The following is a 16,151-nucleotide window of genomic DNA, read 5'->3' as shown; positions in this document are numbered from 1 at the left end:
CACAACTTTCTGTAAGGGAGCTTTTAGAGGCATTAAGGACTTCAGATGTCTGGTTCCCTTCACCACTACTGTGAACAATTCTTACTCAGTAAACTTCTCTAAAGATGAACATTTCTATGGAGCTCCGAAGGGGTGATGATTTTTAATAAGGCGTGGCCACAAATTAATATATTGAGGCCAAGATTTACTATATTAAGGCCATAAATTACTAAATTATTTTGGGGCCACAAATTAATATCTTGAGGCCACAAGTTAAGCTTCTCATAACTTGTGGCTTCAGTACAGTAATTTGTGTAGTCAGCACAGCTGCAAAATACAGTAATTGGCGGCCTTAATATTGTACATTGTGACATCCATATAGTAATTTGTGTACTCAACATAGCAAGTCGTCACCTCAATATAGGAATTTGTGGCCTCGATATACTAATGTGTGGCCACAATATAGTAATTTGTATATTCAACATAGTAATTTGTGGCCTCAATATAGTAATTTGTGTACTCAATAACATTTAGTGGCCTCAATATAGTAATGTGTGGCTACAATATAGTAATTTGTGTACTCAAAACAGACATTTGTGGCCTCAATATAGGAATTTGTGGGTGCAAAATACAGTAATTTGTGTACTCAATATAGCAATTTGTGGCCTCAATGTAGTTATTCGTGGCCTCAATACAATAATTTGTGGCCATGCATTTTTTAAAAATAATCACCCTAGGGGTCTGTGCATTTCACACTATGGGGCAAAAAAAATGGACTGGCACATCCTGATTGTGCAGCCTGAGAAAATACCACTTTACTCGCGATATTTCCTTTTTATACTCAAGTGTGGTCGGACATCCGCAATAAATCTCTCACAGGTTCCGAAACGACAAAAAAACCGATGGTTCATTTACTCAACACAGTGTCCGCAATGCCCCGTACAGGCGACAGAGAGAGCTGCAGAATAACGGTAGGTTGGTCACGGTAACGGCGCTCTAACGCACTAAAGCACAAACTCCCTACCAAACTACAACGAGGAATGAAGCAGTGGTGAGTGGCGCTGCACCAGGCTTTAGACAAACCTCTTTATACTGAAAAACATTGCTGTGTTTCATGTTTTAAACCCGGTGATCAGCGATGCTGCCGCGGAGTCAGACGGGCTCAGAAAATGCCTCCGAAACACAACGAGCAGCACAGCTCCTCCAAGATGGCTCCGAGGCGGCCGGCATGGCGCATGCGCAGAAAGGCGGATCCACGCAAGTTTTGCGCCAAACCGAGAGGAGCGGAGATGGGGAGGTCGATTCAGTTCGAGGAACCGATTCATTCGAACTTTCCGATTCAATGAACCGAACGTCAACGATTCATTTCTCTTTTCGCTACTACACAGAGCGCACCTGTACAAAAACACGCACAGAACTTCACATATAAAAACAACGTATTTACAAATAGTACACATGGAGAACATAACATGCAGGATGATGTACGCAAAGGATACGTGCAATGTAATAACAGAAAGTTATTACATGAAATTGTTATAAATATGCTGCCTGATGTCTGAGGTACTGCTTTACAGTAGTTTTGTGATGAAGTGTTGGCTTAATATATATTTTAATCCATTTACTTTAATCCACTCTTGGCGGAGGGGTACATGCAAGGCGTTGTGATGCAAAATAGTCCCCAAGGAAAACTTAATATTTTTCAGATTTACGACCATTGAACCATCATCGACATTACATATAAACACCCATAAGGCGCGTGTAGGTTCATTTGGATAGTAAATAAAATAAATAAAAGCAAGTAAATGTCTCTACAATGAACCATTCCGCATCAAACCGCTCTGAATGAATCGGTTTACACCTCAAGCAATGAATTATTCAGAAAGTTTGGTGGAATTCCCCTTTAACGTAAACATTGTCCAGACGCTACAAGTCCGATTCGGTTGATTGCGTTGAAAAAGAATCGGTTCAGAAGAACGATTCGTTCGCGATTCGGACGTCGCTGGTGTGTGGAGGATGTCGCCGTTGTCGTCGGGTTCGCTTTCGCACATGACAACAATGATCTCGGCCGTTATCTCCGCTGCTCTCGTCCTCCTGGCAGGCTCCGCTTAAAGCCTCTGTCTGTTTTCTTACCCCCGGCGGTGGCTGTTTGGTGTTCTCGCAGCGATGGAAGCGGCCAGTCCGGCGCCTTTATCCCGCATCTTTGCTGGCCGCGGTCAGAGGAGGAGGAGCGGGCAGCGCGCTGGCTAAAAGGCCTCAGTTAGGCCCGCGGCTGCAGGATTTCTTTCTCCAGAGCTGCTTCTTCTGCTGCTTGACACTGTTTTCTTCTCTTTGTCTACACCTGCTTGCTTGGAAATAACCATTTTGGAAAATCCGCGGCTGGTTTTGCTGCAGTGGGACTTAAAAAAAACTAACGTTAGCTGGGCTAAACGGTCCGCTAGCTAGCACAACATTGGCATTGAAGCGAGTGAGAAGAGACTTGTTTAAAAACAGACTGAATGAAGGATTGTTCACAGCTCGGATATGTTTCTTTGGATGTAACTTTGGATATAACGATTTGGACGTTGTTTTGTTTCGCGAAGGTTAACGGAGCAAAGCTTTGTGGTATTTTTTGACTGAGCTGGCTGGCTGGCTTGGCTTAGCTTAGCCTAGCCAAATCCGAGCGCTCACTAACCTAGACTTGTTTGAATGTGGGATAAAATGGAGACTCCGACAATCGTCTACGACCTGGACACCACCGGTGGCCTGATGGAGGTAAGCAAAGTCACCTTAAAACTGCAGAAAAACGAGTTTTTCCGTCTTCGTTTTGTCCAGTGCAACGATTGACCGGCTGCTGCAGATGCTAACCACAGTAGCTACGAGGCTGAAGTTGGCTTCCTATTCGAATTTTCCCGTTCCACCTTAAATAGGGCAGCAGTTACGTTCTGGCGCCTCGGTCGTCCGAACGTAACTGCTGCCCGTTTAAGGTGGAACGGGAAAATTCGAACAAGAAGCTGGCGAACTACGGCTTCGTAGTAGCTTAGCTTAGCCTTCACCCGCATAGCTTAGTCCCTTTGCCGTGCAAATATCACCTCTTAACTGTGTGATTTTTATTTTCTTGCATATTTTTAGAGCGACACCGACCCCGCGCACTAAACCGAGTGCCATTTGTTACGTAAAGCATGAATGTTATTGTCCAAGAAAGCTAATGTTATCATCCGTGCTAACCTGCTAGCTTGTGTTTCTGGGCCCAACAATGGCTGACACGTCTCGACTCAAATCCAAGGAGGGTGGACGCCATAATATGGTTTTATTTTTTTTATTTTTCCCCCAGCTAGCATGATGGTTCGCTCTCAGATATCAAAGTAGTCAGATGTTTCTGCTGCACAGCCCTCTTCGCGGTTCACGCAAATGCAGCAAACAGCTTTGTTTACGGCCGGAGCGCTTTTTTTAAAATCTAAACCAGCTTATGTAGGGCTGGTTTGCAAGCTTGCGCCTCTTGCAGGAGAGGTGGTGGGAATCCTGTGGCTAGGTGTGCACAAAGACCGCTATAAAAACGGAGCTCTTCTGCCTTCCAGCAAATACAGACTTTGCTCGCACCACCCAAGTCCGAAGATGCGGAGAAAAGAAGCCGAAAGCTGGACAGGAGCACCAGGAGATCGGGCCGGGCGACCAACCACGACACTTGCGACAGTTGCCGGGAAGGAGGGGATCTCCTCTGCTGTGATCACTGCCCTGCTGCCTTCCACTTGCAGTGCTGGTACGTACACTACATGTCCAAAAGTTTGTAGACACTTGATCATTCAGTGCATCGTCCAAAATCTAAGGGGACCTTTTTGCTGCAGTCACAGCTTCTACTTTTCTGCAGAGACTCTCCACTAGATTTTGAATGATGCCCAAAAGTTTGTGGGACCTGTCATCCAGCACTTCTACCGAGATCAAGGGACGTTTTAGCTGCAGTAGCACCGTCTATGTTTCTGGTTAGGCTTTACAATAGATGTTGGAACGTTGCTGTGAGGATTTGGTTGCATTCAGCCACCGGTGCATTAGTGAGGTCAGCTACTGATGTTGGATGATTAGTTTTGGATCCCAAAAGGTGTTGGATGGAGCTCCATCACTCCAGAGATTAGAGTTCCACTGATCCACAGCCCAGTGCTGGGGGGCTTCTTACCCTTCTAGCCAACTCTTGACCTTGGTGACCTAAGGCTTAAGCTTTTCTACTACGATTATACAAGCCGTGCACAGATGAACACCTGTGTCAGCAGTGGGTGCACTGTAAACCAGCTGGCTAGATCAGTTTGGACATAGTATAACTTTAAGTGTTCATTAATAGCTGACTTGCCATTCATATGGCAGCTATGTTTGAAACAGCTGCGTTTGAGCTGCTGCTCAACTGTTTATCGGTTGTCTTTGCTTGTTAACCACTTGGTCAAATGTTTGACCACGTGTAATCAGTGTGGGGTTTATTTGTTTTGAAGACAGAGGATCCTTATTTGGGTAACAGTGGTAAACATGTAAAATGTAAAGGAAGGAGCAAGCTGTTTTTTTTCAGAGCTAGTTAGATCTAAATGTTGGTGATTTTTTACCCCATTAACGCAGTTTTAACCCAACCCATGTCAGAAACAAGACGAATGACTTGTTGTAATGAGTAGGCTCTCTCATATTAGTAAATGCTGTGGATTTGTCTCTGTTTAAAGACCTATAGGCTCCGGACTAGGGTATCTAGACGGTATAAATGATCATTAACCATGCGCCCTGCGTGCCAGGCAGCCGAATGTTCTGGCTGTAGTGTGCATTATAGAAATACCAGTCTGAGAGTATAATAGGTGGACAAAGAGACGGGGCCTTCTGCCTGATTTGTGGTTTCTCTGCCATAATTAACTTATTAGAAATGCAGCCAGGCTCTCTTCAGAAAGCACCAAACAGACTTCCAAAGCAGTTTTTAGTCTTAGCGAAGAGGACGTCCATGTGCAGTTCGGATCCAGTTTGTTTCCGCAACTAATACGATGAGTCGTTTGCCAAAGGATTCTGTTTCATCTTTGCTGTATTTTTGTATTGTTTATCCTTGTTTGTGCCTTAAATGCAGCACGCAGAAAGCTTAAATGAAGCCATATGAGCTTCAGCATTGAACCTCTCCAGCATGCATTGTGCTCTAAGGCCCTTGGCCCATTGCCCAGATGGACTCAAAACCGCCTACGGTCTCACCTGCCTTTCATCAAGCTCGGCTCTTGGGCGTCCCCACATTCAAATATCCAGTGTAGATGGAACTGATGACCTTCAGAAAAAAGCTTCATGCTAATTTTGCATTTGAGCAGCTGTAGAATTAGTACTGATTTGAGAATCGAGGCTTTTTGTTTTAGAGGTGCTTTTCTGAGCGTATCGTGGATATTGTCAGTTCTTCAAGAACACGGACCAACGTGTTTCATTATAAAGAGGGCATAACATCAGTTCTGTTTAATTGGTTTTAGTGCAGCACGATATGTGAAACCTTCAATAAACATCATAGTTTTTGATAACATTTTAAAAAATGTTTTGTCAGTGCACTCGTGTCTGTTCCAGTTTATCAGACCTCTAAACAAAATATCTAAATACTGAAAACCTTTTTTTTTAATGCATATTACCTATCATGTAAATATCTTCAAGTATCGTGACATTATGTTGCCATATCGCCCACTCTTTGCGCCAAACACGTTAAAAACAGCGTTTAGAAAATGAGTGAGTCAACTACAGAAGAGATGGAAACCGCACATGAAGGGAAATTGGTTTCTGCACCTTTTCGTCTTAGGTTTCAAGCCAGTGTGCTGATCCCAAGTGGAAAGACAGCATAAAGATTAGGTTCAATCTGTAAGTGATAGTGGGGCCCCCTGATCCCTTCCCACTGATTGCTACATTCAGTGTCCTATACCACAAAAATGAAAGCTTTCGGGCTTAGATGAGTGTCGGAAACCTGTGTGGTTGGCATGCTGGATATGAGCTGAGGATTTGGAAACAGAGACCCCTTTCTTGGAGAGCACCCCTGGTCTTCCTGCATAAACAAAGCAGAGTATTTATTTACCCTGGGAAGGATGGGAAGTGAGATCATTTTTGTGTAAAAGCACTCCTTGCGAAAGCTGTGTGCTCATGTGCTGCCAGATCAAAGGTAAACATATGCGTCCAAACCCCAGTTGGTGAACTAAACTGGACCGTCTTCGTTTTATATGGCTTAGAGGGGTCACACTACTCCAAACTCGCCTTTTTTGATATTGAGTAACTAGTGTAGCCCTAAAAAGATTGTGTTTGACTTCTTTGAATCTTCAGTTTACTATTTGCAACAGAGCCTTTGGGGTTGGCAAAGAGCGTCAGTGCCCAGTTTATAATGCCTGGAGACTTTTCATCCTTATGTAGCAAATAACAAGAATCATTACGACAGCTGTGCATAATCCTCGTCTGTTTCGTCATTTGTGATGCTGAATAGGTTTAAGTGCACAGTGTGTAGATTTTTTTACCTCTTTGTTTTTCATTTTTCTCAGTAACCCACCACTTAGCAGGGAAATGCTGCCCCCTGGTGACTGGATGTGTCATCGCTGTACAGTTCGTAAAAAGGTGAGGCCTGAGGTTTTGAGCTTAAATGTGAATTCCTCTGTTTTTTTGGTTTTTTTTGTTTTTTTTTTGAAAACTTGTAATTTATTATTAACTGAAGTCATTCAGAGTGGTTTGATGTAAAATGCCCCATTCTAGAAAAACTCTGAGTCAGAGTTGTTTACAGTGGTGGTGATAGGAACAAGATGAGTTTAATGCTTCTAAAAGTTACAGCACAGAATGCTGTTACATGAAATTACAAATATGTTGCCTGAGATATTGTTTATCAGCGGTTTTGAGAAGGTTTTGGTGTAAAACATTTTAAATTCTTTCTTGGCTGAAAGGTACATGCAGGGTGTTGCAAGACTGTTGTTTCTTTTAAATGTACCACTATCAATATTATCAGCATTACATATAAAGACTTAGAAGAGACATGTAGATTCACTGGTAATTTTGGATCGTAAATAAAATGGCTATATTTGTGTTGTACATATCGTGACCCCTGGTTCTTGTCACCACCTTTAAAGAAATTTCTCTACAAAGAACCATTTCACATCATTTCAGCCTGAATGACTTTGTTTATATCTCAACGACTAAATTATGCAGAAATTTTGAAATATCAGTGGAATTCCCCTTTAAAACCCATTTAAAAAGAAAGAAAACTTAACTTACGTAATCAACTCTTACTAAAAAAATGTTCTATTAATCCTTGGCAGAAACGAGAGCAAAAGAAAGAACAAATCAACGGTCTCATGCTGGCTAAGCAGACCCCATCCCCAGCAGCTGAGCTGGACTTGGGGACTCTCCGTCTCGACCCTACTGTGGCTGTGGGCGGCACAGGGCTGCGGGCAGCAGTGGCCCAGGTCCGACTCCTGGAGAGGAGGCCCAGCAGCCGACCGGCCACCCCCACCTCCAACGCTTCTTCAACAGACACCCCAACGCTCTCTGAGCAGAACGACATGGAGGAGGACATGCTGGACGTGGAGGACGAGGCTCAGGGCTCAGACCCTGAGAGCGCCAACACGTTAAACACCCTCAAGAGGCCCTTCGACCTCCTGATTGCTGCCGCCATGCAGATGAACCCCACGCAGTTCCAGCTACCCAATGACCTCACCTGCACTACCGCACTTCCAGGTACAGCTGGTGGAAGCCCCATCAATAGGGACAGGCTGATATGAGCCCTCTGAGCACAAGGGATATCCTGAACCTGATCCTAATAATTTAATATTGATTATCTGCCAGTAGTGATAATTTGAGCCGATAATTGTATTTTCATAGATGATACAGCCACACGTTTTACTACGATAAAGTTAGTAAAACCCATTCAGTTTAGGTTAAATATGGTATATTGCTGCAGTAAAATCGCTTAGTTTTCAGTGTGTGCCTAGAACCTGTATAGAGCTGTCTAGGAGGAGATGTTATGTTTTCATTGCTGTGCACTGTATTCCTGTCATGTTGTTGTATCTCACTGATCACTTTTTAATGGGCTTCCTCAGGAACCAGCAAAAAGAGAAGGAAAGAGGAAATGACAGGAAAGAACGTGAAGCGGCCGCAGCACGAGCTGGACCACTATGGGCTGGTCCCACTGCCAGTCAAAGTGTGTTACACCTGCAACAGGTACTGCATTTCTTCCTTCTCCCTTACAACAGTAACTACTTATAGCCATGACTGTTTTCCCCATTATTTTATATACAAAAAAAGGTCTTTTTTTGATCTTTTAAAAAATTCATACAAATGATGTTCTCTCCACATATGCTAGTGGAACTTATGTGATATGTTGTTTGCATCGTATACGTTTATTTCTGGGAAATAAAGTGAAGCATCTTCAATAATAGTCTGCAAAAAACACAAAATGGGTAAAACTGCCTGAAATTACTTGTGGCGAGAGTAGCCATAATGGTCTGAAAAACAACCTAAAAACAGGGCGAAAACACAAACTGTGTGGCTGCCAGGCAGATTCCCCAGCAACTGGAGATTCAGGTTCCACGAAAACGAATGTAATGCAGCATTTGGTCTCCGTTGCACTTGCTTTGTTGCAGGAGCTGCAGACTGGCTCCGTTGATCCAGTGTGATTATTGCCCCCTTTTGTTCCACATGGACTGTCTGGACCCACCGCTCACTGCCATGCCCACGGGGAGGTGGATGTGTCCCAACCACATCGAGCACCTGGTGGTAAGCAGGGCCTCATCCTGTTTACTCGTGTCTAGTTCTGCTCAGTTGCTGTGCATACTTGTTAATAAGTCCGCTCTGTCAAACAAATAGTAATTCAAATTATTTAGAACATGTTTTAACTTTGCATCAAACCACTGAAAGTCATGTGTCTGTTATTAATTATAGCTGAACCAGAGAAGCCTCACACTGAGCAATCGCTGCCAGCTGTTTGACCAGTTTCAAGACCGCATATCCCAGCATGCTGTCAAAGTAGACTTTTTGCAGCGAATACACCGCCAGCACCCTCCTACACGACGAGCAGCCCACGTGCACACGAAGAAATCCCTGAAGGTCAGACCTCACTCGACGAAGTTAAAAGTTTAGTAACGCTATTAGACTGCAAGTTGTAACTGGAAGTCGACTTGCCTCTAGGTTCCAGATGCCATCAAGTCGCAGTACAAGAATCCGCCTGTAATGATGGCGCCTGCCGGAATCCGGGAAGGTGAGCTGATCTGCTCAGGCGTTCCGGAAGTCTCGCCGTCCCAGCACTTCGCCAGCGACGATGAGCAACAGCAGGTATGCACAACGTAACTGTCACCTTTTGAATCTAGAATGGCTCCCAATCCTGGTCCTGCTCTGCACATTCCTGCTGTAACACAACCACTTCAACTCAGAAAGGGTGTTTTTGAATTAGCTGATTAGTTGGAGCATGAGGCAAAAAAGTAGGGTAACGTACTTTTACCACGGGACATCTCTAATGTTTTTACTTTATTCATTACATTAAAATGTTTATTGTTTGTATCAGTCCCGACTGACCATATTACCCTAGTTAGAGTCTTCACGGTTACATTTACGTACCGTGTTCAATACAAGATTCTCGTGATTACATACAAATCTCTGCTTGGCCTGGCTCCTGATTACCTGTCTGAGCTTCTCCATTTATATGTCCCATCGAGTCCTAACAGTTGAGTAATTTAGGGATGCCTCCTCTCTATCCTCAATCAAATCTACATTAAAGATATTTGTTTTTACTATGCTGTCAGTGTACCTCCTGTCTTTGAATGTAATGTCTACATGTATCTGATAATGTTTTCTTTTTGTATTTAATTCTGACCTCCTGTTTGTGTTCTATGATTGTAAAGCATACTTGAGCATAGGAAAGGTGCTATATGAATAAATAAAAGTATAATGATGATAATGACCTACCTGCACGAGACAAGAAAGCTGGGTGTAAAATACAGAGAGGCTACTCAAATTACACACTGGTGTCACACCAAAAAAGTTCCATAAAAAAAAACATTAAGCTGTTCACGAGTACAAAACATGACCAAACAGGTTATTTCATCCTTTAACCATCTACTTAGCTGTCTTAAGCGAGTGAAATGTCATTAGCTTGGGAATTTAAAGGCCATTACACACCGAACGCAACGCAAAAAAACCCCACAAAAATGCTGAATATTTGGCCGTGCTTTTTTTTAACACTAAAAATTATACACACTGTGTGCAACAGGCAACGTGCAGGATGCTTTCAACTTTGGAAAAGTTAAAGTTAAACTGAGTGTGTCTCCACCTTTTCCAGGGTCTTAAACTTTATGATCTCCTTCACTCGCAGCTCGGCTCTCTGTAACTCAGTCTGAGCTGCTTTTGGAGATGCAGTTTCACACAAGACGAAGTGCAAAAACAGGCTGAATGTTTTCAAGTGCAAATCAATATCGTTTGCTCCTTACAGATTGGGCAAGTGGTGACACTGAGCTACTGTCCATTTTGGAAAAGTGAAAGTAGCATGAAGAGCTTCGTAGCTGCATTCAGAAGCAGAAACTTACTTAATTGAACGTTTGTAGCCCAGTTTGAGCTGCTTTTGGAGATTCTGATCCTTTGCAGACGTTTGCAGAAATGTTCCAGTTTTTAGCCAGTTGAACATCTTGGTTGTTATCATGCCAACGCCAGAGACGACCGTGATTGGTCAGCGAGTTCATGACGGCAGCTCAAATTAGCAGAAATTGAACAGCGAGCGAATAAATTGTGGTGTTTTAACTGTCCAGAAATGTTTGGTGTGATATCAGTTATACACGTATTCAAATTGATTTACTGTCATCTGAATAATTGGATTTGGCGTGTAAAGGCCTTTACAACTGCTGTCAACATCGTCCGAAAAACTCTACCTCCCCCCCCTTCTCGTTTTATCCATTTTAATGTTTTGAGGTAGAACACGCTTCAGCTTGATTTGGGCCACAGAGAATAAATGCTTGTTCTGCCTCAAGAAGAAAAATGCAAAGTCTCCTTTTCAAAGGATTTGATACAGTATTTACATATTGTTGATTTGCAGGGGATTAATATAAGCAGGGTTATCTCTACAGATTGTTTTATAGTAGGTAAAAGCTGCCAAAATCTTGATGTAAGAGGTGTGCAATCTGTAAAACTGATGGACATTCAGATTCAGACAGGACTGAAATCAGAGATTGACCCACATTAACCCACCTACCCATGAAAAACTAATCCTATCTGAATAGTACTTTAGACGAGGAACTAGTTATATCTTGTTTAAGTAGGTCTATTTAGTTAAACTTAATCAGACCAACAAATTAAGTAATTTCCGGGCTCAGATGGAAAAGAATCATCTTCAAGTAATACAGAACAATACAGTGCAAACTGTTGACCTAGTTTTAATTGTGTTGATTTACATTTGACTGTTTTTCTTTGATCCACACAGTGGCTCAGGGACGTGATCTCGCTCCAGTGTAGCATCATGAAGCATTTGTCTGCCAAGCAGACGTCCTCCTCGCAATGGGACTCGGAAAACACAGAAAAAATGGACGTGAAGCCGTGTATGGCGGTGGACTCTGGCTCTCTGCTTTCTTCACGCAGCACGGATTTTGTGGCCTCTGGCAAACTGCCGGACGTCCTCAGCCTTAACTCAGCAGGAGCCGGTGAGGAGCACAGGGCATGTAGCTCTTGCACAGACAGTCCATGTCAGAACTGTGGAACCACCAATGGTCCTATAGACAGGCTGGCCCAGGCCAACGGCAGGCAGGTCTGCCCAGGCGTCCTGGAGGATGACCTCCAGCAGGGGCCAGTTAAACCCACGGGCCCTGAAGCACCGCATTCTCGCACTCCTCCTACCCCTTTGCCGTCGGGCCCAGACCTGTCCAACCATGCTGGTCCCATGCCCGTTAAGACTGAAGACCCAAATTTAAAGTCCTGTGCTGCTACAGAGCCCCTTCCCTCCGTTAAATCTGAGCCTAGCCCCCCTCTCTTGCACACTCAAAGGACTTCCCCAAGCTTGCAGGGGGGCCCGGTCTCTGTGCTGGCGAAACGGTTGCCATCCTCCCTTGCCTCTGGGACGCAAGCCATCACGCCGCCCCAAGCTGTCCCAGATACTGGTGCCATCTGTCAGGCCTCTCCAGCACCCTCCTCTGGTGAGTTTTGGTATTGCAATAAAGTGAGTCGCTCATAACCAGTGGTTAATGTTGAGAGCATTTATTAACCACTGTTGTTGCTTCCTCAGATGGAAAACTTAGTGAAGATGCTGCAACACAAGGCAGTGGGTCAGAGCTCTTAAATCTGGGAGACCTGTCCGGCTGCTTGAAGAGCATGATGAAGGGGACTGGAGGTGAGCTTGACAGTGAAATGCTATGAATTTGGGTGTCAAAATGCATTGATCTGACAGCGGTGATCCATCTGCGTTAATTCTGAAATGTTGGAATGGAGTGTAATTGATTACTGCAGTGTTCAATTCAGTATTTATACACTTCTTGGCAAAAATAAACACACATGCAGACAACTCCCCCATGCATTTACTGTCTGTGTTTCATTAGTGTATAAATAGTCCTTCTATTTGGATATAATTCTGTATCATACCAAAGTAATTAAATTTAAATATGTTAATGTTATGATTCATTGAATTGTTGTCTATGCCAGAGACTGCCAACTATGACATGGCCTCATTCTTCAGACTCCTACTTATCTGAAACAAGTACCGTGTTCCTCTTGCAGAGATTGAACTGAACACGTTAGATGAGAGGTTCATCAAGCTCCTGGCGTGGCAGCGGATCCAGCAGCTGTTGGAGCCAAAAGCACTTCCTTCACACAGCAGTGTGGCGTCTCCTACCACAACCTCCCTCACGCAGGACAGCCGGCACACTGAAGGTTCTTCTGTTTGTTGGTTGGTTTGTTTGTTTGTAGGCATTTATGAATTTGGAACTCAACAAACATTTCCTCTCTTTCAGCACAAAACAAGGATGTACAGGCAAGAGCTACGTTTTATCCTCTCTCTGGGAAGGGAGCAGCAATCAACATGTGCTACAGAAGCCTTTACATTGGAACTGGTCAGTCCCTCTTCTAGCATTCTTTTGCTTAATATGTATAATAAAAAGTTGTCATGTTTGGTTCTTTTAACCAGTCAGGTTTTGCCATTTTTTTTTCTGCAGGTGCTGACATGGATGTGTGCCTTACAAATTACGGCCATTGCAATTACGTGTCGGGGAAACATGCTTGCATCTTTTATGATGAGGTACCTGGTTCTAACTGGTTTCACGTCTTTGTACAGTCTCGAATATTTCATTTCTTTTGGAATTCTTGTTTATTTGGACGCATCTTGACGTTCTCTGCATCATCATGTGTAGGATTGACTTTAAAAATAATTTGCAGATATTTTCTGATCAAAATACACGTCAGTCTATTGTTTTAATAGTAAGGGATGTACATTACTTGTAAATATTACATTACAGGGATTTTAAAGTTAAATTAGTTTTAAATTAGTTAATATTAATATAATAATTCTCTCTCAGAATTCTCACATTTTTGACAGTACTGTTTAAAAAGCAATCAAGACTGAGAGAACAGAGACATTCATTGTTTAACTTTTTTTTTTTTTGGCCTCAGCCCGGCTGAGATTTCACCTCTTTTTAGGACAGATTCACAACAACTGTTCAATGACTTGTATCAGTAGACTAAGCTTAGTTGAAGACCTCATATTTACACCTCTATAAATCCTCACATCAAAGGGTTCTAGGTAATGTGATTAATTTCATTTGAATGACTTGAATGATGCGGTGTGAGCATCACTAACGGTCCTAATTCATTTTTACAGGACCGCTTTCCACCATTTCATTTTCTTTCGGAACTAAACAGGCAGTTTTTATTAATGTGCCTTTAAGACTGATTAATGTAAATGATCTTCTGATTGGCTGCCCTATGCTATGCCTCATTCAAAAGTCAGTCCAGGCTGCAAGACTCCTTATAATTTCAGCATAAATGGAGAACCTAAATATATGCACAAGTATGTTTTTTTTAATAGCATCACAAAACTAAATTCAAAAACTAAATTCCACATATGGACTGTGGACGTGAACAGTACGTTTAGGAACTTGAACAGTGTTTATATACTGCATCCGAAACAGCGAGTAAAATTTGGTTTTCCATGATCTGGGCCTTCTAAGCTTAACAATCAGTGTGCTGGTAGGAAGCTTATGGGTTTTTAATAACAGGACCTTCCGTGCTTTCAGAATACAAAGCAGTACGAGTTGCTGAACTACAGTGAGCACGGGACAACGGTGGACAACGTGCTGTACTCTTGTGACTTCTCTGAGAAGACGGGGCCCAGCCCGTCCAGCAGCCTCGTGTCTAAAGTACAGAACATCATCCGTAAGTACTTAATGCCAATCTAGTCGGCCTTCCTTTTAATATGAGGATGTTGACGTGTCGTATATACACGGTCATTCCAACAGATTGCAGTACACTACAGGAGGCATTAGGGGTAATATGGCTTCTACTCTTGCGTTGCACCATAAAAGAAAGAGCTGACATAATTGCAAATGACTCTCAGTGGTAATGTGAATTAGGAATAGTGATCAACAAGACGTTTCTTGGATCTCCTGAGTTGGTCATTACTTCAAAGAGCCTTAACAATTCGGAGATTGAGATATATCCCCCCCGCACTACCTTGTAGTATTTCAGTTACGTTTAATTCAAAATCATAAATAAAAAGCAAAATAAATGATCATAAAGCTCTGAGACTCTATCACTTGCAGTCAATTGTTGTGAAATAGGCCTGACTTTGTTTGTTTTCAGGCCGCTGCAAGAAGAGGAAGCAGGAAGAGCAGGAAGCGGGTGCTGAGGCAGCTGTCCTGCCTGACGGAGGTGTGATGAGCAGCCAGGCTGAGGAGCCGCCCCTCACGCCCTGCAGCTGCAAGGCCAGCGGCTCCAGCCTGATCGGGGGCAGCGGGGCCGGCTGGGAGGGCACGGCGCTCCTGCACCACGGCAGCTACATCAAGCTGGGCTGCCTGCAGTTCGTCTTCAGCATCACCGAGTTCGCCAGCAAGCAGCCCAAAGAGGAAGAGGGCGCCAGCGCCATCGCCTGCAGCCCTGCACCCAGCCAGCAGGGGGAGCCGCTGGCCAAGCCCAACCCTCAGATCCACCAAGTGCCCGTGCTGCACCACAACCCGGTTCCTTAGCCCTTATGTCGGCGCCACCTGCAACTTTCAACCAACCAGCCTCGGAGCTCGGACTTGTACAAAATATCCGCTTCTTTTGTAATTATTTAATTGTTCATACATTTGCATGAGGTGAAGTATTTTTTTCCCTTTCCCTCTCTTTCAGAGGCTCTGATTTTGTGGGCAAGTTGCACATAGAAACTTTCTTTGTGTGTAAATGCAAAAGTAAATGCATTTTTAAAAGGGATTGGGCGTCCTTGATATTCTCAGAACCAATGAGCAGCCGAGAAGTTTCCACTTGTAAAGAAATGAGAACATGTTCTATTTTGTGCCAGTAACGATAGTTTTTATATAAACATGCTTTTTTTTCATAAAAAACAGAAACTTTTATTTACTCATTTTTATTTAATGTACTGTATTTGGAAGTATAGTAATGTTCTGGTGTTCCATTTCGCTACCTTCACAGTAGCCTCTCTATATTCAGATGTGTGCTCGACACATGTGAATATGCTTACACATTGTATATATGTCTATGTACCTGTATCCATGTATCTGTGTGAATATGGAAATATCCACACACCAAAACCTACACGAAAGGAATCCATTGTGTAAAAACCAGTGATGAGGGAAGCACTGGATTCCATGTACATATACCGTTCTGGCTTTTATATTTGTACAGTGCTTCATTTGGTTGATGTTCTGTAGTTATGAAAGTGTTAAGTCCTTTTTTTTCCCCCTTCAATACTGTAGTCATTATGTATATGTCTGTTTCAAAGAGATTTCATCTGAACAGTTTCATGTACTCTGTAATTACGATTTTGACCAGTTTCTTGTCTGTCAAACAATGTAAATATCTAAAGATTTTAAATAACATGCTTTAGAAACACGATCTATGGCATTTTTACTTAAAGGGTGCGTCACTCAATCATTGCAACATAAAGGTTATTCAGAGTGGTTTGATGTGAAAAGATGTTTTGTATAGCACTTTACAGTCTCTTTACAGTGGTGGTGATAGGAACCAGGGGTCACAGTGTGTACACTATAAATATAGCCATT

At 43.1% G+C, this 16,151-nt stretch overlaps 1 protein-coding gene across 1 annotated transcript; it reads left to right on the top strand.

Annotated features, from left to right (window-relative positions):
• The first annotated feature begins 1,609 nt into the window (after nt 1–1,609).
• phf12a (PHD finger protein 12a) lies at nt 1,610–15,984 on the top strand. Its single transcript, XM_036595720.1, has 15 exons — nt 1,610–2,730; nt 3,534–3,715; nt 6,465–6,537; nt 7,230–7,647; nt 8,010–8,130; nt 8,553–8,685; nt 8,851–9,015; nt 9,097–9,240; nt 11,375–12,080; nt 12,170–12,274; nt 12,658–12,810; nt 12,891–12,989; nt 13,092–13,174; nt 14,169–14,307; nt 14,734–15,984. Exons 1-15 carry the CDS (start codon nt 2,665–2,667, stop codon nt 15,114–15,116), a joined length of 2,970 nt encoding a protein of 989 aa, XP_036451613.1. The 5' UTR covers nt 1,610–2,664; the 3' UTR covers nt 15,117–15,984.
• Nucleotides 15,985–16,151: the final 167 nt, after the last annotated feature.

Source organism: Colossoma macropomum, unplaced genomic scaffold (assembly GCF_904425465.1).
Source record: "Colossoma macropomum unplaced genomic scaffold, Colossoma_macropomum, whole genome shotgun sequence".
NCBI lineage: Eukaryota > Metazoa > Chordata > Actinopteri > Characiformes > Serrasalmidae > Colossoma > Colossoma macropomum.
Note: the sequence above shows the minus strand (reverse complement) of the source record. Positions and strands in the feature narration are given on the sequence as shown.